At 38.1% G+C, this 26229-nt stretch overlaps 1 protein-coding gene across 1 annotated transcript in view; it reads right to left on the reverse strand.

Moving 5' to 3' along the window:
* The window catches only part of LOC149187128 (RNA-binding CRS1 / YhbY (CRM) domain-containing protein), a 42330-nt gene extending 17005 nt beyond the window's left edge, over positions 1–25325 (reverse strand). The window contains exons 1-2 of the mRNA XM_089411291.1: positions 24596–25325; positions 6763–6890 (exon numbers count right to left, since the gene is read on the reverse strand). Coding sequence (XP_089267417.1) covers positions 6763–6890; positions 24596–25175 — 708 coding nt within the window. The 5' untranslated portion in view covers positions 25176–25325. The remainder of the gene's footprint in view (positions 1–6762; positions 6891–24595) is intronic.
* Between the last annotated feature and the right edge of the window lie 904 nt (positions 25326–26229).

Below are 26229 nucleotides of genomic sequence, written 5' to 3' on the forward strand. Positions count from 1 at the left end.
TCAGCAGACTATGTGACAACAATTGCGTTTCAACGGACTGTGACAATAACCGTGTTTCAAACTTTCAATAGACTGTGTGACAGCGAACAGTGGATAACGACTGTTTTAAAAAAAAACAAATCGACAGACGTACGTATAAAACCTAAAACTAAACCCATGCTTGCCAACAACCAAACCTAAAATTAAATCCATGATCACGGAGTCAACAACCATAAATCGGGAAAGTCGGCGTAATCGGTAAAACTCGGTGACTTGCGAGTCAAAGTCACGTTGATCACGAGAACCGAGTTTGACTCGCAGAGTTTTGAGTCGGCTCTTTTGGCAAGCGAGCAGATTAATACTCGTGAGTAATTGGGAAAGTCGACGATTCTCGTTTCATTGGTCTTTAGACAAGCCAATAGTGTATATTCCTTTAACCTTTAATACTTTGATCTCCTTGATGGATGGTTTTAAACTTCCAAGACTAAGCCAACAATAAGTGATCTTCAATTTTCCTTTTACAGACCTTAGCTATGATACGATGTTGGAAAATCAAGGTATTTGTAGATTAATGTTGATTCTCCTTACTTGATAATTACTTGTGATATTTGTTGGCTTTTTATTACTTAGATTTACTTCTTCATCAAGCAATTACCAAAACATGAAGATCACAAAGACACAAAAAACACAAGTTATAGGTTTTAAGCCAGGGAAAACCCCTACAATTGGGGAAAACCCAAACAATCCTCCTCTTATAAAATCAGATAAAAATGAGACCTCCAAGTACCAAGTCAGCCCTCAATAAGATTTCTTCCACTGCAAATTAGTTTTTCAGAAGTTAAATACCAGTGATTTTATTTTCCAGCGATTCAAAATTTTATATGAAGTAATAAAAAATTTAAAATTTAAAATTGCTTGTATTCTCAAGCAATTCAATAAATTCTAGTCAGAGGGCTACAACTTTATTATGTTGTGTTATGTTGTGTGGTAAACTGTAAACTGTAAAATACAAATTTGTCAGACAACATCTTGAATTAAGTTTAAAGTTTAAAAACAGTACTCGAATTAACTAGTTTTGGTTTACGAGTATACAAAAGTTTAAAACTAAAGGCGACATCGACCTTGAACAATGATACAAAATTGTGATACACTGTGCAATGTGACTGTGACCAACGGTTGGAGTCGTCTTGGTGAACAGCAGCTAGAGTCGTCCTCGTTCCTAGAGTCGTCTTGATGGACAGCAACAACGACTGGAGGAGTCGTTTGGCTAACGGACAATGAGATATCAGGTCGATTGTGTGACAAATCAGATAATGACATATCGGGTTCACTGTGTAACAGCGGATTGTGTGACAGTGGTTGTTTTAAAAAAAGCAAATCGACCAAGATTCAGCGGACTATGTGACAACAATTGCGTTTCAACGGACTGTGACAATAACCGTGTTTCAAACTTTCAATAGACTGTGTGACAGCGAACAGTGGATAACGGTTGTTTTAAAAAAAAACAAATCGACAGACGCTGACGTATAAAACCTAAAACTAAACCCATGCTTGCCAACAACCAAACCTAAAATTAAATCCATGATCACGGAGTCAACAACCATAAATCGGGAAAGTCGGCGTAATCGGTAAAACTCGGTGACTTGCGAGTCAAAGTCACGTTGATCACGAGAACCGAGTTTGACTCGCAGAGTTTTGAGTCGGCTCTTTTGGCAAGCGAGCAGATTAATACTCGTGAGTAATTGGGAAAGTCGACGATTCCCGTTTCATTGGTCTTTAGACAAGCCAATAGTGTATATTCCTTTAACCTTTAATACTTTGATCTCCTTGATGGATGGTTTTAAACTTCCAAGACTAAGCCAACAATAAGTGATCTTCAATTTTCCTTTTACAGACCTTAGCTATGATACGATGTTGGAAAATCAAGGTATTTGTAGATTAATGTTGATTCTCCTTACTTGATAATTACTTGTGATATTTGTTGGCTTTTTATTACTTAGATTTACTTCTTCATCAAGCAATTACCAAAACATGAAGATCACAAAGACACAAAAAACACAAGTTATAGGTTTTAAGCCAGGGCAAACCCCTACAATTGGGGAAAACCCAAACAATCCTCCTCTTATAAAATCAGATAAAAATGAGACCTCCAAGTACCAAGTCAGCCCTCAATAAGATTTCTTCCACTGCAAATTAGTTTTTCAGAAGTTAAATACCAGTGATTTTATTTTCCAGCGATTCAAAATTTTATATGAAGTAATAAAATAATTTTCTGGTAATAAATATTTGTTGAGGTATAAATAAATCTGGGTTGGTATTGGAAATTTAACAACTCTAACACCAATGGAATGAATAATTTTAGTTCATACTCTAACAATGAGAAATCTAATATTGATTACGAATGAATGAATAGATAGATAAATACAAAGAACTTCATGATGATATACTTATATAAGCATTGACTAGTCATTAATGTGAAGGATTGTGTACTTATGTGTCTTTTAGATTATTTAATTAATATTATTAATGTTTTTTCATGTATTTTATATTCATTACAAATATCCTCTCCCCTAGTGTGTTATCTCACTTTGGTCGAGAAGAATGCTCTACAACATCATATAAGTCCCAACATATCATGATCCTTAAGCCAAAAGGAGTGTCCATACAGGTAGTGACCCTCCTAGTAACATAATTGTTGAATGGTTGCAAATGCATGTGTGCTTGCTCAACCTCACCTTCCTTAATGAGACATGTTGCATGAGTAGGTGGGTGTGTCTAATAAACAATGAATAAAAAACAAAGTAATAAATTGTTGACTATTATTTGTTTAGTGTCCTGGAGTAGTTTCTGTGAATTTAACATCCCCTCTCCTCCTATGCGCTATCCCACATTGACTGTGATGTCTAGTCCACGACTGTTAATTTTCTTAGGGCTCCATTGATCTCTTTGATAATTGCATTTATATCATTTCCATATTATATTCACCCATATCATTTAAACATCACTAGCAATTATATAGAAAGAACAATGACATTATCATAGCAATGGAACATAAAAGAACTTAAGAAGAAATGGATGCACAAGGGACACCAAAATTTGGTCGGAGACCAGGGCAAAAACCCACAAGGGGGATAACCCTTCCAACTTATTCTTCTTCTATTAGATTGTCATTGAAAGTTCAACAAAGAAAAACAAGGTACAAATGTCATCTGGCTATCTGAGGCCTATACATGACTTGTTCACAACTTCGATTGTGAACAAGTCTCCTTATGAATACTGCTACACAGTGCTTGCCATAGGGTTGCCAAATACCATCACTACTCTGATGACTATAATGATATTTGGGTATCAATATATAAATACCATGACTGCTCTGAAAACTGTGATGCCAAGGGTTGCAACATATAAAGCAAAGGAACGAGACTTCATACATATTTTTGACCATCCATACTTCTTGCGTTGCATATACATAGGTTGTCAATCAAAAACTGCTCTGAGATGCAATTGAGATGTCAAGCAACTGTGACTGTGATGTCAATGATGTCATAACTACAACTGAACTGCGATGAACAACTAGGGATACCATACATAATTGTGATGCTATACAATTGTAATACTGTAAAGCCATCCATAACTGTGGTGCTGAGATGCCAAACACTGCAGAGGAACCATGCATTACTTGTAGACAAATCATATATGTAACTTCAAGAACCCATACATATGATGACAATTATATTGCAAAGATGCCTTGATATAACTGTGAGATACTGCCAAGCTAACTATGCATAGAATCGATGTTGTGTATAACATATAATATTGAGGAACGTAACCATATTCATATCCAGGACTTGCCATACTATTGTGAATATGTATATAGCAGAGATGCCATTCAAACTTGAATAATTGTGCATGATGAAGACGAACCAAACCATAATAAGACAGAACCATATCATATGATGATCATAGCCATATACATAGAACAAAGATGCAAAGACCATACATAAACAGAAATGTGGTGTGACAATACACAACAGAGATGCAACCATACAGATATGTCATATCAAAAAGTGAGTTCTAAGCCGAAATAGAGAGGATATGTCTGCACCACAGAAAGGTGTCCATCTGCACCACAAAGAAGACAAAGCTCACACTGTAGATAAGATAGTCCTCGCATTACAGAGAAGTCAATACTCGCACCTTACCTTGGAGCCTCAGAACCTTAGATGATCCACCAAAAATCTCAGACAGAACTGTGCCATTCGAAAATTACTTTTCTGAACTGTGTCTATGTGCCATACGAACTGTGTCTATGTGCTATACGAAGTTACGAACCATATCATTTTCCTTTACAGTGATGCCTTAGAAAGTTAGAAGTGAGATCCTGTAGCTGAGAACAAACTGTGAGAGAAGACGTCTTGAGGTCCTTTAGCCATCCGAAGTGCAAATCGACCTATACCATGCGAAGTTTCAGACCAAGCAATAATTGCAGAGAGATGATCAAATCATGCCCTGGAGACTAACACACTAGGGTATTTATAATTGATTCAACATGTCGAAGGGTCAAGACCCTTGAAAGAAGCCGACCTTAATTTTTAAATTTCAAATATTTATTTATTTTTTCCCCTCCAAGGTCGACTTTGAAAAATTAAATATTTTTCTTCTCAATCAATTAAATTTGTCTTAAAGTTAATATTTTGAAGATCAATTGAGGGCTAGGGAATTTCACCCTAGCTGCCAAATTTAACAATGACAACATATAAGTCCCAATATATCACAATCCTTATGCCACTAGGTTATTCATGGAGCTAGTGGCCCTCCTAATGACATAATGGTTGATGTTGCAAATTGAATATGTGTGATTGCTTTACCTACCCCTCATCTATGTGACAAGTTATGTAGGTTCATATATGAATAATAAACTAATAAATAAGATGATAAACAGTGAAATACATCATGTCTCATGTCTAAGAATAGTTTTCATGACTTTAAAATCTCCTCTCCTCTTGTGTGTTATCTCACATTGGTTGTGAGGTCTAGTACATGACAACATATTAAACCCAATATACCTTGAACCTTATGCCAATGATGATGTCCATACGGTAGTAGCCATCCTCCTAACAAAATGATTAATTGATTGTGGGATGAATATGTGTCCTTGCTCAACCTCACCCTCCTCCTCTATGGGACATGTCATGTGTGTAAGTGTTAGAATAGTAAACAAAATAAAAAATTGAATATGTTATGCAAGTTTGAAATTTTCTCTCTTTCATCTTTAGTGCCTAGGAAGCCTTCATTTGGAGAGGGGCACTCAAACATCTCAAGATGTTCAAGTAAGATAAGAGAACAAAAGAGAATATAATTCTTTTAAATGTTCAATGAATGACCATAAACAAGTCAAGGGACTCCCAGGTACATCAAAATCAATACATACTAGGATTATTCAAAAACATCAAATGAGAAGTTTGGGTTGTTACTTAAATGTCCCATACACTAGTAGAAATGTCCTCAGGACGGAAGGGTATCTCCACAATGCATCCTCAAGGTGTGAGGTCTAGTCCCAGTGTAGCAATGGTTGATAAAAAGGATTTGTGAAATAGGCTTTCTCCTTTATATCATGTGTAGAGGGCATCCCCAAGGTGTGAGGAATGTAATAGTGGTTGATAAAAAGAATTTGTGAAATGGCTTTCTCCTTCATGTCACAAGCGAAGGGCAGATTATGAACTACAAAGGAAATCTATTATGCAATTGCACATGCTATAAATATGGAGCATAGTCACCAATGTTTTTGGGCATTTAACGTACAATTTGGATACCCTTGAATTAGCAACAATAGTCTATGTCAACACATTTACTATGGATTCCAGAATCCTGGTCGTGTTTACGCAGGATTTCTGCCTGGACGATGGGTGCTCCTTCCCTGTGCGAAATCTTTGATTTTTTATGCATGGGAAATACTCTTCGTCGGTCTGCCTTTCCTCGGGCCACAGAGAGGCGTGTTATTTGACAGGCTATATGCCTCTCTTCTTTTGGCTCTTTTCGGCGCACGACTTCACCAATCTGAATGTAAACATATGGGGTCTTCTGCGCTGGTTCATAGCATCCCGGGTGCGCTTGACGGTGCTGATCTCTTTTTATTTCAGCAGCGACTCTGTTCTTTCCCCTGCCTCATGGCAAAGAACGAGTCCTCTTGCAATGCGTTGCATTTGCTGTGTAACTACCTATTATTCTTAATAGATGGTTCGCTTTTTTCTGTGGAAAAAAAAAAACACATTTACTATGGATGAAATTCACAAATGTGGTAAAGTATCCGTCAAGATTTCCTACAAGGTTTTATGTGGTGCACACACTCCCAATTTTGTGATTGCAAAGACTTATTCAACAATTTGAAACATGTTATAAATAAGTGAAGAAAAGCATTTCACTGCCATTGGAATGGGTGTCATGGCAAGCATTGTTCAAATCTTAGAATTATTTGACAAGGTCGGGGGAGATAAACAAGTAAAACAAAGCATCTACTTGAAACACTTTCACACCTTGCAAGGCCGTGAACAGCATTCAAAAACACACAACTATTTACAGGCGGATAATGTAGCTCAATATCCTTGCATTCATCTGCAGAAAATTTTATAAAAAGAGAAATAAATAAATATATTGACTCGCTTCATAATCACAACTGTTTAAGAACAACACCTAGACACACATCTCTACATTGGTATTCATTTAAATCTTACTATTGAGGTTCCTAAAATTTTAGTAGTAAATACAAGTGAAAAACATATCTACCTCAAGGTGAAAACAAATGTTGTCCATGTCAATTGTTGGTACACCTAAGCACTTTATTCTTATAGCTTCTCCACGTTTCCAATGGTTGTGTATATCATCTAGCGTATTATGAGTTACACCACCTCTCCCTAAAATTAAGAAATATCACACACACCAAATGTTAGACAATAGTTATAACATTTTCCATCAGAAGAGCAGAGCACTTCAATCTAATTTTGACTTTGCATATTTCTATTTAAAAAAGTCACAAAAGTTGAACCCAGGTAACTTTGTGGGAAGCTGTTGTAAAAAGAAATGAAGTGATATACATTTACAACAGAAAAAATCCCTTTGAACCAATCTCAATGTCAACCATGGATTAATGGAGCAGGTACATTGATTGAAAAGACACAAGGAAGAAAATATAATAGGTGATCATAGGATACACATTAAATGCACTAAATGAAAAATTAGAAGTTCTGTGCTCAGATGAACACCAATCCTGCTGAGAATGAAAGCCAAAAACAATAATAATTATGTGATCCATTATGTTTCTACAGCGTTGTGGTTACCAAAAACTTTAGTTGATTTCGCATTAATAACATCAAAACATAAAACTTAAAAGTGCAACTGACATCTTCTAAATCTAGTGACCTCACATGCTCTAAATAATGTGCACAATGATCACAATATAACATGTCTTAAGGCTCACATAAAATAGACTATATAAAGGATCCAGATAAATTAAATAATGAAAAAGGAGTCACCAGGAAAATAACTTTGAAGGAATTCAGAAAGAAAATTCAATAGATGCATACATATGAATTTTCACGTGATGAAATACATTCTTGTCATTAATTGAAAAAAAAGGTTAACATGGATGGCTAAATTTATGTTGAAAAGGTAAAAGTCCTCCAGAGTCCACACACATTATTCTCCTTGGTATTCAAATCCTTGTTTGCGTAGAAATTTTGAAAATCTGTAATTTATTGCAAATTCAGAAATTTCACCTCACAAGGAGGTTTCATGGATCTGGTCCCTGTGACCTTCAGCCTTAAAGGCTGATCTGAAATATTAATTTACAGTAACAAACAGCAGACAATTCACCTCACTTCAAAGAAACACACTAGGTGGCCCAAGAGAAAAAATATCAAACATATGAAGTTCCCGCCCTTAGGGCACAGTTTTCCAAGCATAAACCAGATATGAAAGTACTTTAATTATTGCAGATTTACAACAATAAATCTGCTCTATTATCTTCAAGATATATGTTAAACTACTTAACACTTTCAACCCTATGTTATGTCAAATCAACATGAACAGTAAGTATTGTAAATTACCCAATCAAGAAGACAATGCAAGTTGAAAATCAAATCTGCAATTACACAATTTTGGACAGCTGAAAACTTTATATATATATATATATATATATATATATGGTAGCGACGAACTACATGTGTATACTCAGCTTATCACAAGTTGATACAAGTTCTCCAAAACCTTAGCTAGGAAACAACAAGAAAATGCTAACTACCACCAAAGATCTCCTACAAACAAGCATTAACACAAGCAAGTCTTCCTTGACTTCAACACTTTGTCTCCAACACATGCAAGGTGTCTCCTTCTCTTCTCCTCCTCAACAAGCATATATATAATATTAGGGTTTCCTTATGCCACAAAATCCTAGTCTTCTTCTCTCACAAGAGTTAAAAGAGCAACACTTCTCCTCACATAGGGTTTTCCCAAACCCCGATCTTATTTGCCTCCTTAGGGTGAAACCCTAACCCTAGAATTTCCCTTGAATTCTCCTAAAACCCTAGCACTCCAAGACAAAGAGAGAATACAATAAAAAAGAGAAAGGATTGAGAGAGAGGTGTGCTCCACTCCTCACATCTCTCTTACAAGTAAGTGAATGAATAAATAAAAAAGATAGTCTCCATCCTCATTTATATGAGAGGTAAGGGAGGCCAACAATGTCTAGTGGTCCTAGTCCACTAAAAGCAATCCACTCTACACAAGTACATCCACACATGAAGCACCACACTCCAAACAGACATGTGTCAAACTCCAAGGTGATGTCATCAACAAGCAAGGCTCTGAGGCATGAATGCTCCACAAAATGTGTCCAACAATCCTCCTCCACAAGCCTCCAATGCTCCAATGTTCCTCGCAAGCCATAAGCTCCTCTAATTCCACTCCATCTACATGATCGTTCCATCAACCCGAGCCATCATAAGTCAAGCCCATACCTCCATGTAAGCAATCCAAGTGTGCTCGTGCCATCGAGGGCTCAACGCCCTCCAAAAATCTTTCTCCAATGAAAGGAATCCTCACAAGCAACCAATCATGTGGCTAGTATGAAGAATATCACCAAGTTATCTAAAGGTATCCAACACTTAAAGGAGGAAATCCACATAACATACTAGATCTAGCAATCCACCTTCATATGTGCATATCCATCACAGAACAACCAAGGGTCAGCCATACTCCATGCACCATACATCATTTGAAACACCCCCAAACATGGTGCAAACACTTCCAAAGTATCTTCAAAAACTAGTAGTTTGACAACTAAAAGTACTCTCCACTAATGCATGACCAAGTCACCATGAACCCCGTTTCCTCTTAGTGATTGTTTCCAAGCCAATTCATGTGACTTAGTTTTGATTCATGTCCTTTAATTGTCTAATTAGTTAGCCAATTGGTCAAAATGTTTGCTTCTCTACTAGACTCTTACTACTCCCCTTTTAGGAGAACAAAACCAATTGTATACATTAGTTATAGGAAAGCATGGAAGACAAATACTTAGTTTCAAGATGTAAAATTTGGATTTAGCTAATTGATATTGCTAATAACAAGAAACAATCAAGTATGGTCATAAGAATTTTCAATTTGTCAAATATTTAACAAGAACTTTCATATTAGAAATGCATTCTTCCACCCAAAAATCTCCCTTTGAATCTTCTTACAATTACCTGCCACCTTCTCCTTTTGATGTTGTTTATGGACTCTTGAAGAAGAATGAACAGTGAATGCATGAAGAGGAAAATACAACAAACAAATTCATAGAGATCATGCAAATTCATCTGAAAGTACACGAGCATCTCAAGAAGAGTAAAAAGAAGTACAAGCTTCACCATGACAAACATAGGGCTAATAAAAAAAATTGTGTTGAGAACCAAGTTTGGCTCTATCTTAGTAAAAAGAGTGGATACAAAGGATAACCCAAAAGTTGAAGCCTTTGAGATACAAACCACTCAAAATCACTAAACAAGTCAACAATAACGTGTTTAAATTGAAAATACCTTCGTAAAAGTGGGAATCCATGTGAAAACGAACCAACCTTACTAGATGGAGAAAACAAAGAACAAGTTCTACCTACAAACAAAGATTGGGAAATGGAGCATGATATGGTTTCGCGGAAGAAATTGCAAGATACTCACAGAGGACAACAAGAATAATGGCAAATCAAATGCCAAAACCCAAGGAGAGTTAAGTGGTATGAGAGAACCAAAGTTGTAAAATTGTTTCTTTATCTCTCCCTAATAGCTTTTGCGGGCCAAAACCCTCCCATTAAGAGGGCATGATTTGAATGTATAAGAAAGTGAAATGGCTAAGTACTCAACAATGAGTTTTCTCCCAAAGAGTCAAATTAAGTCTCGAGCTTGTTATTAAATCTCGGCCTAAGCTTCTTTTCAAATCTTAGTTGAAGCCTTGTGCTAAGCCTTTTGAAGACAAAGTAAATGTAATGTGGAGCTTGGATGAAGTTAGAGGAGAAGTGTAACTTCTTCCCTATGCCTTCCCACCTTAACCAATATCATATAAATCATGCAAGCCACGGTTAAGGACCTTAGACTATGGAAAAGTGGGAGGGATATTTTTGTTCTCTACCCTCCACCCCAATAGCAATCAGCTTTGACAGAGGCAAGACAAGGCAAGGGATTGGAATATGGCAATTGGCCATGAAAGAGGCAAGGAATTGGAATATGGCAAAGGAGGAATGATACGTCCATCCTCGCAACTAAAAGAATGTGAACCAAAGCTATGCAAAGCCAAGGCATTGTGAAGCTTGGAGTATGGAAAAAAGGGGAGAATGATAGCTTTGCCCTCAACTCCAACTAAAGGGAATGTAAGAGGATTGAAGGAAGCACCTGAAGCCTCAGGGCCAATGATCACCTACCACAAGACAGGAGAAAAGGGACCCAAAAAGCCTTTGCTTGCACATTTGGAGCTAGGGTATCCTCAAAGGCTTCAACAACTAATTATTGGGGTCATTTGACATTCCAAGAATGAGGAACATTTAGACAAAGCCCACAAATAAACAAGAGGCTAAAAAATCAACTCTTTGGGTCATTGACTAATGGACCTTGGTAATGAGCATTTTGAGTGCCCATTTATAGTCCTCTTTCTACCTAAAACATATATATTTGACCTTGTTAATATGCATTTTTTATATTTTACATGTTAAACCATGATGTCAAGTAAGCTACTCACATAATACGATCATGCTTGTGTTTTTGTGGTCTTTGACATTAGGAGTATGTTGATTCGACAGTATGATGCAAGGAATCCTTCACCAACACCTTTGCAAGTAAATAAGGATCCTGTTCTCAAGACTATCAACATATGAAGTAAGGTTTGTTGAAAATAATAACGAGAAAGGGGTCCTTGATTTGTGCCTTAATCAAAGGAACCACAATGAGTTTTCCTTAGCATGCATGAGTTCCTATAAGTTAGGAACCAATTCCTATAAGTTAGGACAATGCATGACGCAGTTTGACTTATGTGTGGAAATAGAAGGCTCAATTTGTTGTCTTCTAGTTCAAGTTATTTTTGGAAAAAGACAAACGAGTGAGTCTCAACTTCTAATTTGAGGTAGGACAAGTTGCATGAGTTAGTTAACTCATTGTTAAACTTAGGTCTGTTCTATGCTTAGAGCAATTTACTTCAATTTTTCATATTAGCCCAATGTCAATATTCAGATTAGCAATCGCATCAGCATGATAGTAAAGTGCAGATAGAACATAAACATAAATAGTAGAAGACAAGCCAAGACAAGAGGACACAAGATGTGGCACCAGCCAGGGACAAACTCCAATGTGGGGAAACTCTTGATCAATTCTTCTTATATTCTTCAATAGTTCAGCAAAGAGAGAGATAGTACAAATACACAAATTTGAGATTTTATGACAGCGGTAGGAAGTACATCATTATGACAGTCTTCAATCATTAAGAGTGTTGTAGCATATCTCAATGCAACATTCCTCCAATTGCTAGCTGCTCCAGCAATTCTGGTTAGGGCACAATATGCAGCCCTAAGCTCCCTTGACTGTGAAGGATGGTTGATCTGATAAGGGCACCTAAAGTTGACTCAAACTTCCTTCACAATCTCCAAATAGTCCAAAAGAGCAGCACTAAGAAACCCTTGCTATGATGTTATGACCTATGGCCTAGCACATAGCAACTCTAAAGTAAATGTCCTCAAAACAGTTACATAAACATCGTTAACGCACCAGCGCTTTCAAGCAATCAACTGTATACATATGCTGATCTAAGGAGCAGACTTCAACACTTTCCTTCACTGTATAACTGTGGCTTATCAAACAGTTCTTAAGGCATGTCTATATCAGCTTCCTTTATCACACAGTCACCTACAGCAAACACGATGTCTATCCATGCATCTTAATGCTAAGATAAGACAATTTCTAGTAGCGTTCTAGGGCTACCTATGCTGCGTCTTAGGGTCTTTACATAGCTGTGAATTAGGACTCCATTGACAGTGGATTAGGGCTCCTTTATGACTGCGTATAAGGGCTTCTTTAGGTTGTGTATAGGAGCTTCTTCAGGCGGCGTATAGGACCTTTATTAACAGCATATTTATTATTAAGGCTCCTTTAGATCTTGGTTAGGCCTTCTTAATTGACTGCGGCTTAAGGTCTCTTCTAGATCTACGGCTAGGGCTCTTTAGGGCTTCCTTTAACAACGAATTAAGATCTCTTCTGGACCTACGGCTAGGGCTCGTTTAGGGCTTCCTTTGACAGCGTATTGAAGCTCCGTTAGACAGCGTATAGAAACTCCTCTTGGCTACGGATTAAAGCCTCCCCTTGCTGCATAGAAGAGCCTCCTCTTGCTGCATATAAAAGCCTCCTTGACTGCGTAGATTTATCCTCTTGACTGCGGCTAGATCCTTCTCTTTTCCTGCAGCTATATCTCCTCCCTTTAGGACTGCGTATAGGGCTGCAATTAGGGCTCCTTCCTTTAGACCTCTCTTTCCACCAAAACCCAAATGAGTGGAGAGAGAGATCACAAGAGATGAGTGTGTGAAATGACTTGAAGACCTCTTCTATTTATAATGCAACGTTGAGGATAAGTTTGGGTAATTTGATTGTTGGCCGACCTTGACAAATTGTCAAATAACATAAATAAATTCATATCTCCATGAATACATGTCAGAATCAGATGATCTTTAGATCAATCCTACACCTCTCAATGAGAGGAATCCAAGAATAATATCAACTGCCATAAATAAGATGACCCACATGGAGTTTGGCCCTAGTTTCCCATTTTAACACTCCCTCTCAACTAGGGAGAACTCCATCTGCTAATCCATCTGTCAATCTGTACTATCTCTACCATCAATGCAATGCCTTGCACTGCTCTGCTGAACTATGAAGAAGAAGTGATAGAGAATGTATCATACCATTCTCTACTAACCCGAAGTCAGTCCCAGATGAAAGAGAGTGTTTCATACCACTCTTACTGATCCGAAATCAATTCCAAATAAAGAGAGTGTCTCATACCACTCTTACTGACCCGAAGTCAGTTCCAATTGATCCCAGATCAATATCATCCTAGCATAGGGAGTACGGTAGTACACGATGCGTCCATCGGTAGTACTATGGTCCCTATCCTCATTTCCCTACTCATTGGCCAGATGAGAGGTACTTCCCATGAGTCCCAGACTGCATGGGTAGGATGTCTTAGCAGGAGAAGGATGAACCACTCATCCTGCCTACATGTCGCCATGGGGTATCCCAGGGGAAGGCTGAACCACTCACCCTGTACACAACAAATCACTAGGGGAAGGCTGAACCACTCACCCTATGATTGTGTCTCAGCAGGAGAAGGATGAACCACTCATCCTGCCTACATAGCAGACCACTAGGGGAAGGTTGAACCACTCACCCTATGGTTGCTCATCGCTCCAAGAAGTACCCCAAGCCCCTCAGAGCTCCCAGAGCTCAATATCCATATCATACAGGACCCTCAGGAGAGGGTCTCTCCACAACTCCTAGTCGTTCTCAGAAAGTCAAGAATTTGACCTTTCCCTGGGGCTTTGTCAGAATATCGGCGACCTACACATCAATCCCAATGTGATGGAGCCTTATTGCTCCTCGTTGTACCATATCTCGGATAAAGTGGTACCTGATGTCTATGTGCTTGGAGTGATCATGAAATACGGGATTCTCCGATAATCGAATCCCACTCTGGTTGTCACATAGGATCATGGTGGTATGCAACACGTGTCCAGACAGCTCACTGAATGGCTTCTCCAACCAAACAGCTTCACACGAGGCCATACTCGCAACTATGTATCCGGCCTTAGCGGTGCTCAAAGCAACCAACTTCTGCTTCCTGCTCATCCAAGATATCAAAGCAGAATCCAACGAGAAGCTGCAACCAGAAGTGCTCTTGCGATCCACCACACTACTTGCCCAAACAGCATCAGAATAACAATGCAGCCTCACAATTCCGACAGTGAATCTCAGTCCATGAGTGATTGTGCCTCGAAGATATCTCAGAAGGTTCTTGGCATCAATCCAATGAATATGATGAGGCTTAACCATATATTGGCTCAACATGCTAACTGCAAAACATATATCCGGACGGAAGTTCACCAAGAACATCAATGCTCCTGTAATTTGACGAAACTCAGAGGCATTTCCCAATTCAGGTCTGGCAACACTACCGCATAACTTCTTGTGTAGCTCCATTGGGGTAGTCACAAGCTTGCAGTCCACCATTCCAAATTCGGAATCCAACTCCCTCTTACTTTTGTAAATGAGAGGGTCTATACCTGTCAAAAAGAGGTCGTCCACATAAAGTACCAGTATGAGAGGTCTATCATCCATAACCTTAAAGCAATGGTTTGGATCGGCTTCACTCCTAGTGAATCTCAGCTTCATCAGACAGCTATCAATCTTCTTATAGCAAGCCTAAGGTGCTTGCTTTAAATCATATAGAGCTTTCTTCAACCTATATAAATGAGATTCCCGATCATGAATCTCAAACCCCTCAGGTTGTTCCACATCTATGATCTTGCTATTACATGAGGGGAATGGTCCCCTTGTAAGTTTTCCTTCGGTACATCTTAGACATGTACCTTCATGCTCTTCTTTGAATTTAGGCATCCCTGTCACCATCTGTCTCACATCGGGTAGGGCCTTACAATGAAGATGGGCAGACCTTCGGTGCCATTGAAGAGATGTGTCACAGAATATGGTCCTCAATGGACTTCCTGCAACTTGATACAAAGTGCCAACCCTGAACCCAAGAGTAAAGGCATCTTTAAAATTCCTTTTCAAACACGTACTTTTCCATCGATGAATGCCACCTTGTAACCTTTGTCTTCCATTGCCAAAATGGATACCAGGTTCTTCTTGAGATCAGGTACATAAATAACTTCTTGTAAATGAATCGTGTTACCCTCATTCAATTGAAGGGTAACATTTCCTACACCCTTTATGGGATAGGTGTAATCGTCTCCAAGAATAATCTCCAAGTTTGTCTCCTTCTCTATCAAATTAGAGAGAGCTTCCTTGTATTTGGTGAAGTGCCTTGAAGCACCACTATCAATAAGCCAATTTCCCAAAGTGTCCGAAGGAGAGGTAGTGGAGAGTGCCGAAATAAGATAATACTCCTTTTGCTTATCAGAAACAACATTTGATTCTTCATACCTAGAGTTCCTTGCTTTCTTAGAGGGTCGACCATTTCCTTGATGTCTTGCATTCCTTTTTCCTTTGCCGTTGTACCTGTCATTCCTTCGATCATTGAAGTAGCCCCTGGAATGATTGTGATCATCATCATGTGATGTGTCCCTTCTATTTGGACATTCCCTTGCATAGTGGCCAAGCCTATTGCAAGCAAAACATCTGCCTTTCCTTCCACCCTTAGATCCGGGTTTCCATTGAAGTGACCTTTAGACCCTGCATTATTTCTCCTTTTGGCATGAGTGGAGAAAGCAGTAGGGTTGCCTCTATTAGAAGGCATTTCTTGCTCCACCATCTTGGTTTCTTCTTGAATGCATCTCGACATCAATTCTTCAAACCCTGGAATTCGATCATTATTGAGAATAGTGGTTCTAAATATATATCACTTGGATGGGAGCCCTCCAAGAGTAGTGATAGTCAGTTCCCTGTTAGATATGATTTCTCCAATCGATAAAAGATCATTCTTGATCTCAGTGATACTTAAGAAGTAGGATTGAATATCCTCGTCTTTACCCTTCTTAATATCCTTCAGCTTATTTTTGAGAAATAAAATTTGATTTGCATCACTAACCTTGAACATGCTTACCAATCTGTCATAGATCTCCTTGGAGGTGTTTAGATCAGAGATGTAGGCCACCAGACACTTGTCAATGGAATCTCTAATAATCTTCTTCACTTTGACTTCACCCTTGGTGTACTTGTTCTTTGTAGCAGTCGGTGCATTTGATGGAGGCTCAGGGATTTTACCCTTCACATAATCCAGCACTTCTTGTTCTTCCAATGTCAGATCAAGAGACATCTTCCATCCGTGATAGTCAGACTTTTCACAGAGCTTGTCTTCAGCCAGGAAGTGGGATGAGGAACCCATTGAGCCTTTTGTCCTTTCCAACTGTCTTCGGTGATTGCTCTTTCACTCTTGCTTGGGCTTTGTCTTCACCTCAGCTCTGATACCATGTTAAATTTAGGTATGTTCTATGCTTAGAGCAATTTACTTCAATTTTTCATATTAGCCCAATGTCAATATTTAAATTAGCAATCACATCAGCATGATAGTAAAGTGCAGATAGAACATAAACATAAACAGTAGAAGACAGACCAAGACAAGAGGACACAAGATGTGGCACCAGTCAGGGACAAACCCCAATGTGGGGAAACCCTTGATCAATTCTTCTTATATTAGCCCAATGTCAATATTCAGATTAGCAATCACATCAGCATGATAGTAAAGTGCAGATAGAACATAAACATAAACAGTAGAAGACAAACCAAGACAAGAGGACACAAGATGTGGCACCAGCCAGGGACAAACCCCAATGTGGGGAAACCCTTGATCAATTCTTCTTATATTCTTCAATAGTTCAGCAGAGAGAGATAGTACAAATACACAAATCTGAGATTTTATGACAACGGTAGGAAGTACATCATTATGACAGTCTTCAATCATTAAGAGTGTTGTAGCATATCTCGATGCAACATTCCTCCAATTGCTAGCTGCTCCAGCGATTCTGGTTAGGGCACAATATGCAGCCCTAAACTCCCTTGACTGTGAAGGATGGTTGATCTGATAAGGGCACCTAAAGTTGACTTAAACTTTCTTCACAATCTCCAAACAATACAAAATAGCAGCTCTAAGAAACCCTTGCTATGATGTTATGACCTATGGCCTAGCACATATAGTTACATAAACATCATTAACGCAGCAGCACTTTCAAGCAATCAACTGTATACATATGTTGATCTAAGGAGCAGACTTCAACACTTTCCTTCACTGTATAACTGTGACTTATCAAACAGTTCTTAAGGCATGTCTATATCAGCTTCCTTTATCACACAGTCACCTACAACAAACACGATGTCTATCCATGCATCTTAATGCTGAGATAAGACAATTTCTAACAGCGTTCTAGGGCTACCTGTGTTGTGTCTTAGGGTCTTTACATAGTTGTGAATTAGGGCTTCATTGATAGTGGATTAGGGCTCCTTTATGACTGCGTATAAGGGCTTATTTAGGCTGTGTATGGGAGCTTCTTCAGGCAACGCATAGGACCTTTATTAACAACATATTAAGGCTCCTTTAGATCTTGGTTAGGCCTTCTTAATTGACTGCAGATTAAGGTCTCTACTAGACCTGCGGCTAGTGCTCTTTTAGGGCTTCCTTTGACAACGTATTGAAGCTCCCTTAGACAGCATATAGAGGCTCCTCTTGGCTACAGATTAAAGCCTCCCCTTGCTGCGTAGAAGAGCCTCCTCTTGCTGCATATAAAAGCCTCCTTGACTGCGTAGATTTCTCCTCTTGATTGCGGCCAGGTCCTTCTATTTTCCTGCAGTTATGTCTCCTCCCTTTAGGACTGCGTATAGGGCTACAATTAGGGCTCTTTCCTTTAGACCTCTCTTTCCACCAAAACCCAAACGAGTGGAGAGAGAGATCACAAGAGATGAGTGTGTGAAATGACTTGAAGACCTCTTCTATTTATAATGCAACGTTGAGGATAAGTTGGGGTAATTTGGTTGCTGGCCGACCTTGACATATTGTCAAATAACAAAAATAAATTCATATCTCCATGAATACATGTCGGAATCGGATGATCTTTCAATCAATCCTACACCTCTCGACGAGAGGAATCCAAGAAAAATATCAGCTGCCACAAATAAGATGACCCACATGGAGTTTGGCCCTAGTTGCCAATTTTATCACTCATCAATCACTAGTTTGAGTTCCAAAAATAGAACTTGCCAAAATTAGCTAATTCGAAGTGCTTATAAGGAGATCGAAAGGTACAGTTATATTCATTGTTTTGTGAGCACGAGTTGGTGAGACAAAGCAATAGAGAGCACAGGTTTGTGTGTGTGTGAGAGCTTGTGAGAGGAATATTGTGCAAGAGGAGCTTGTGCAGAGATTGGTAGAGGTTGTTTAGAAAACAGATCAGGGGTCTTGCAAGCAGTGTTTCAGCTTAGTACAAGCAAAGAAAACCATATTGGTTTCTAGTGAAACAACATTGTATTGTAAGAGATCTGTTGCTTATTTTCTATCAATAAAATTCTCAAGCAAGCAAAGGGTTTTCCTAGTTGGGTTAACTAAAAAAATTGTGTTCTTGAATTGGGTGATTGTCTATTTGTTTTTGTTCCTATTCCCCTGCAAATTAAGTAGAGAGTGTGTGTCTATGTGAAAAAGAACTCGTTTTTCAGATTGTTCATATTAACAGTTGCAGAATTTCGTGGATTTTCTACAAGGTTGCTCAAGTTATCATGGCCATATCAACAATGGATCTTGAGTTTGCCTATGTAGTTCACTCCAGGAAAAAAGTAACCTAAATTTTGGGTTTTTTGTGGGGAATCGGCCCCACATATCAAGGCAAATTATTCTCTAATGATTGTATAAATTAAGGATTTCAAACCTCAAGAGAGTTAGTTTGAGTTAGTTTATATTCCTCTACATACCCAATAGGGTAAAATTGTGACTTTATGAGGATTTTAAAGTCCTCCCACTGAGTCACTAGAGGATCTCCCTCCAACCTCAAGGTCTCCATGGGGCTTTCCCAGTAGGTCAGGGCACGGCCCTCTAATTTTATTCGTGCAAATGTTTTGTTCTTCCTTTATATGATGAACATTAAAATAACCTTCTAATTGTACCAACTAGAGATTTAGCTTCAGAGCATTGATCTTACCTTGATACGGCTTGATATCAACATTCGCTTACATTTTGAATAAGCATTGTGAATGGTTCACAACATTCAAACTGGGTTAATCTTTTTTGGGTTCTTTCTTCAGCTCCCTCTTTGTTTCTTACCGATCTCCTGATCTTCCCTCTAATCGGACCTCTACGTTAGAACCCCCATCTTCTTTGAATAGCCCGAGCTTATTAGTCATGGCCACCATGAGGAGATTCACATTACGAGTTACATTTGCAATTTGTGCTTCCAACCGCGAAAACCTATCCTTTGTAGGATCACGAGGGTTATTCACAGATTTGTTGGTCATGACCGGGGTTTTATGAATTTTGGCTTAGCCAGTCTAGATCATCTAAAAATATCTACAATATACCCAAAGAAAAATGCCCTGATACTAATATTATTAGTAAAATGCCATGGATATTCCATTGGATAGTTTGTCACAACGGATCTGATAAATTATACTTAAAAATCCAAAATCTACATTATGAGGTTTTATTTCTCTTTAGATTTATGGATCTATAAATTATTATTTATTGTGTATGCATGCAAATTATAATTGTGCAGATTATAGAGAACAACGAAATAAAAACTTACAAACCACAATTGACACAAGATATAGCCTGGGAAACCCTTTCGGGAGAAAACCCAACTAGAAGGTTAGGTCGCTCTACTCTCTTCCTCTAAATAGAAAATGGTTGCGAGTACAAAGAAGTAAGGTCTATGGCCTGTGGGCTACTATAGTGCACAAATCCTCTCTGTGTGCTCTCACCCTATCCCTTTATGCTACTCTACTAGTCTATGGACAAAATGCCCTCGAAAAGAATGGAACCCCTTTTTCCTCCTAGTGGCCTGGTTATAACACAACCCGATAGCCTACTAGTTGTAAGCTTTGACTCCAACTCTTAACTAGAGTTACATTATGGACTCTTCTCTAGTCTTCATCATCATGATCACATGCCTAGCACCTTTTCTATGAGTAATGGGGGTTGGCATAGCATCCTTTCCAATTATGGTAGTCAAAACGGGGAAGGTCAACTTCTAAGTGGCATAATTTCTACATACAGACTTTGAATGAGGTGATTCCTGCGTCATTGGAAAGGTTTTTGTGTGTAGACTAGGAAAAAAAGATACAATGCTAAAGAGGCAAAGTTTTGGCCCCAAAAATTGCCATTTGATGCCTCAAAATGCTCTCAAAAGGTTTTAGACCCCAATTCCCCAAATTGGGTCCCGCCGGTAAAAATGGTCCTATGAGTTGATTCCTCCAACTTTTCCACTTTAAAAGCATCAGGATGGATAACAAACAATATAATGATCCAATCTGGATAACACTTCCCCATTTTGGGAGGATTTTATCCCCAAAAGATTCTATTGAATGAGGTGAGGAATTTTATTTTCCACTTTCTCTCAGGCTTCTACTAAATGAGGTGAGGAATTTTTTTCCTCCGCTTTCTCTCAGGTATACCATTTAGCCTTGCCTGGTATACAATTGATAGCATTGAACCTTTAACATGTCTCTCTTTCCTTGAGGGGTAGATACTCTTTCTTCTGGTCTTCTTCTTTCATTTCTTCTTCCTCCACCTCTTCTTTGGAAGATAAACTTCTTTTTTCCTCCACCTTTCTTGAAACATGTTGCATATGCTTGAGAATCACCTTCATCAAATCTTTGAATCTCTCCTCTTGATATGACCCTTGATTCTTCTTGAGTAAAATTGGCCCATAGTTCATCAATTTTGGAGCTTCTTTTCTAGCATATATTCCTGCTGCAGAAGTGTCCCATGATCCAGGTAAACCATTGAGTGTTGTAGTTACTAATTCCTCATCAAAAATGACTTCATCAATTGCTTAAAGTGTTGTAGTTACTAATTCCTTATCAGAAATGACTTCATCAATTGCTTGTAGTTGATCTCTTAGTTGAGATATCTTCATGAAATATGAGGCTATAATATCATTCCTTGTTATTCTAACATCACGAAGTTCATTCTTCAAACTCATGGTTTGACCAATATTGTTGATAGTGAACAAACCGGTTAGGGCATCATACATCTACTTTGAATATTGAAGACTTGAAACATAGGAAATCAGGTGATCCTTAATAGAGTCCACAATGATTGTCATGGTTGTGATATCATCCTTCTGAAATTTTGCTTTTTCTTCCTCTTTTTCTAGTTCGGTGACCTTGCCTTTTACAATACCCAAGAGGCCTTCTTTTGCAAGAAGAAGATCAAACCTTGTCTTCCAAGCCCTAAAGTTTGTAGCTCCTTCAAATTTGTTTTTTGCCTTCATGTGGGAACCCATAGTCATAGACAAGCAAATAGATTGTAGATCTAGGGTTTCAAGAGTGGTCTCTTACCAGAGTTTCTTCAAGAGTGATCTCAACATCCTTTCGTCACCAAAGCTCTGATACCATGCTGATTTTTCAAGTGAAATAGATACAAGCATAATATTTCTGAACTATTGGTAATTACTTCGAATGATATTGAGCTTCTTTTAACAATTTCAGTTTATAATTAAGCAATTACACTTCAAAAATTCAACCATAAACTGTAAAGACATTAGAGATCACAATACACAAAAGAGAACACAAGATTTACCCTGGGAAAACCCACTTGGGAGAAAAGCCCAACAACCTTTTCCTTAAAAAAATTCTTCAATTCAACAAGAGATACATCTAATGCGGCTAGTCAACTATGACATCAACAAGATCAACAAGCTATGGTCAAACCTGGTCTCCAACCCTCAAGTCAAGTAAAACTTTTGTCCTTCAAAATTTTGACCTTCTCAAATCTATCTAGAATTTCGACCTGCCCAAAATTTCAGCTTGTCCAAAATTTTGGCCTGCCTAGACACTGTTACCCAAAAAAGTCACGCGTGCGAGTTCTTAGAGAAAGAAATACGAGCTAGCGAGAGAGAGATCTTCATCCTTCTTCTTCTTCGTGTCCTTCGCTTGGATGCCCAGAAACTGTCTTCTTGTGTGATGATCGAATGATACTTTGTGGAGGAGGTCGAATGCCTTTATATAGTAATCTATTTGTCCAAAATGCGTGTCTCTTCACTGGGCCGACTTGACTTGAGGGAGGGCCAACTTGACAATCTTGTAGCCAAAAATTCAAATTTCAAATTTTGAAAATCTCTTTTAAATCCGACATGAAGAACATGTCTTATACAAATTCTTTCAAGGGCTAAATAATCAAAATGACATGAAGAACATTTCTTATAAAAATCTTTCAAGGGCTAAATAATCAAAATGACATGAAGAACATGTCTTACAAATTCTTTTTGCATTACAAGGACCAAAATATAATTACGAAGACCCACCATAGCTACAAAAACTCAACACACCCCCCAACCCCCACCTTCGTGTATTTTTTTGCAATATTTGCAAACAATCTCCTCATCAACAAGATCATCATGGATCCATGTAGGGTCCCCCAACCCCCACCTTTATGTATTTTTTTTGCAATATTTGCAAACAATCTCCTCGTCAACAAGAACATCATGGATCCATGTAGGGTCTTTGACTCTTGGAGCCATGGTAAAGTTTAAATAGAAACAAATCCATAAATTCAAATATGCAAACCCTATCTTAATATGCAAAGTTCAAACTTCAAACTAGTATAAGGTTGAAAAATGAAATTTAAAAGACAGATTTCAAACCTGGAATTTCATAAGAGAAAAAAACGATGGCAGATTTAATTGTTAAGATAACTTGGAGTGGGATCAATGGGCAGTGGCCATAACAATCCAGTCCGCTTCCTCTAAGCCTAAAGACGGGTTGTAGCCTTCTCACTTAGATTCCAAATCCACTACAAACAACCCAAGAAGATTGCCAAACAAGCTCCAAGCTAACTCTATATCACAACTCTTCAATGCTGCTCCAAAACTCCGAATGCTCACAAACATTCAATGAGAGAGGTATGAGGCAAATAGAGGTGGAAGGGAGGGCAGCAGAGGATCTTTACATAGTTTGCTTTTAGGGTTTAGGTTGATAGGATTTAGTGTTTAGGTAGAATATTTGTTTTTATTTATATTTTCTGAAAAATCTACGTCGCAGTGAGAATGATGACCAACTAGCCAAGTTGGACTGGTTTGGTACCAAATCAGTCCCTGAACTGAACAAAGGGCCAAGCTCACTTGATTTATGGTCAACTAGGCCCAGTCAGAGTCCAAGTTGACCTAGTCTAAAAACAGTAGGTGCTTCACTCTGGAACAAGGTTTTGGAGATAGGGTGGGAGCCCTAGAGCACCTATGCAGAGAGGCACCAAACTTAAAATGCCTTGTTATACCCAAGTTGGACATTGGTAGTCAGATAAGCATACACTCAAACATCAGATCGCTAATCATTATCGGTTACTAGGTATTCAGTTCTGATTGTTGCCCCGAATAACAACGTCAAAAGGGTGGGATAATTTTTCATTACATTCAGTTGTGCAGTAAAATAGGGATGTTGAAGTTTTAAATTATACTAAGGATTGACATATCCAATGCAAATATGTTTTAATTTAGTTCAACATATACAAACGGTTTAGATGGTAAGACAGGGTCCTTCATTTTACTGATGGCTATTAGGAAAATGTTTTCCAACTTAGCCCAGAAAGACATACAAAGTAGACCCAGCAACGGAGGGAGAGTAAATTAGTTGATAAGGCTTTTGCCTGGCACAAACCCACCCATTACCCAAACCCAGTTATGATATGCACCTCGAGGTTGCATATCTTGAGTTTCCATATTTTATGTGTCAACGTTTTGTCTGAAATAGAGATATGCATCCTTCAAGCTTTGCAACCTCGAAGTGCATATCCGAGCAGGTCTACATCGGTTTATATTAGTGACTATATTTAATGTACTGTCTAAATTCAATGTACCATTGCACAAGTAAACCCAAGACGAGTCGATGGATCACAAAAAACGTGAACCGTAGAGTGCAGCTCACTTCTCCTCCTCCAACAATTGAATATCTCTCCCCGGGTAAATCTCTAACCCTTCCCACTCTAATTAATACCACAGCAGCATGTTCTCGTAAATTATGGTCAATACCAGGTATGTAATAAGTGATTTCAAATTCAGATGTTGGTCGTACTCAGGCAACTTTTCGTAAGGCAGCAATTATTTAATTCAAGGAAAGAATATTTGTCCCTATACTATCAAAGCAGTTTCAGAAGCTTTTTCTTTACAATAGAGATAGTGGTAGGTTACCCAAATTAATTTGGCGATCACAGTTACTTCGGCCATATTTCTCCACGAGTTCCGCTATTTCCTCTTCTGTGAGAGGATCCCCGATAATTTCTTCGCGACGCTTTCTGAAAGTCTCGGCATTCCGCTTGGCTTCTTGAGGGGCAGCAGCGTACCAGCCCGTCCATTTCCTGTCGATTCTACCAGGGCCGAAGGGTGAAAACTTCTTCTCGCGGAATCCAATGGGGGTTAAGTTTGGATTTGATTCAGAGTAACTGTACTGGAAATCGAAGGGTAAGGGTGAATGAATAGGGGTTTTATCTTTTTTGTCAAGAGACCAGAGGGACTGATCATCAGTGTTATCATCCGCTATTTTCCTGTTTTCTTCATTGGAATTCTTGAGCTGGGATATTTTCCGGGGTTTGAGGGTTTTGGGAGGGTTTAAGGATTTGAATGCGAGATGAGGATCGTGGTCGTGAAAGCACAAGGCATCGTGTGAGAATGTTCTGGAGAGGATGGATTGCAGAGCGATTGTAATGATGTGATTGCAGGGGGTGTTGTGAGGACTAGTTCGGCGAGAGAGCCGCCTGGCCATGCTGGCCATGCCATTAAGGATCGAGTGAAACAAAGGTTCAAACCCAGAGTGGTGTTGAAGGGATGGAGCGCCCCGTGGACGACAGTCACCTTCTATCACATCCTTTATAAATTGCCTTGACAGGCGAACAGAGAAATTTTTGGAGCGCTGAGACTTTGGAAAATATTTTGTACGACCACGGATTAAACTTGAATATTCAGTGCCACTGCTAATTTTAATTTTAGTTTTAATTTTAATTTTAATTTAAATGTAATGTAAGAGTTGAACGTGAAGTTATATTTTAATATCGGTTTTAGTTATCTATATTATGACTGCTGAGGGATTTTTTTTAAGTAAAAATCAAATAAATAATATAAATTAATGCATTATTTTAATATTAAAAAATTAATATTATTTTAATAGAAAATGAAAAATATTTAAAGTTTTATATATTTTTTATACATTGTTTTTTTATTATGTTATGTTGTGAAAATATCAAATTAAAAGTTTGTTTTTAAATCAGCACTATGGACATATTTGAACACTTAAATATAGGTAATATTTAGTGTATAAAGGAAATTTAATAGGGCTATTTATTGTTTCATCCTTAAAGGTCATTCTTCATATACAATAATTTTGTTTTTCTTTCATATAAGGTAATTGGTCTAATTGTTTAAAAAAACTATAATGATTTTTTTTTTTTTAAACAATCAAAATAGAGTATTGTTTCGTGGATATCTCTACAATGTTCAATCAAAAATTAAAAAATATAATTATTTAAAACTTCCAACAAGGCAATTCTCCCTAAAAAGATATATAACTTACTAGAATCTTTGTCATGAGAATTGTAGGCTTATGGATTGGCGTACATGTGCATTATGATGTAGAACACCATAAAAGAGTGAACAGAGACACATAAATAACAATATTTAGGGTCAACAAAAATGAATGTTTAAATTAAATACTACTTATTCAATATTAAATTATTGATAATAAGGAATCAAACTTGTAGTAAATTAATTATAATCATTGGATTTAGTGTTTTGCAAGTACTATTCATAAATCCATGTAAGTGGAACATGCA

This window comes from Pinus tabuliformis, chromosome 3_1 (genome assembly GCF_031772625.1).
Source record: "Pinus tabuliformis cultivar Carrire ecotype Pingquan chromosome 3_1, CPIR1, whole genome shotgun sequence".
NCBI lineage: Eukaryota > Viridiplantae > Streptophyta > Pinopsida > Pinales > Pinaceae > Pinus > Pinus tabuliformis.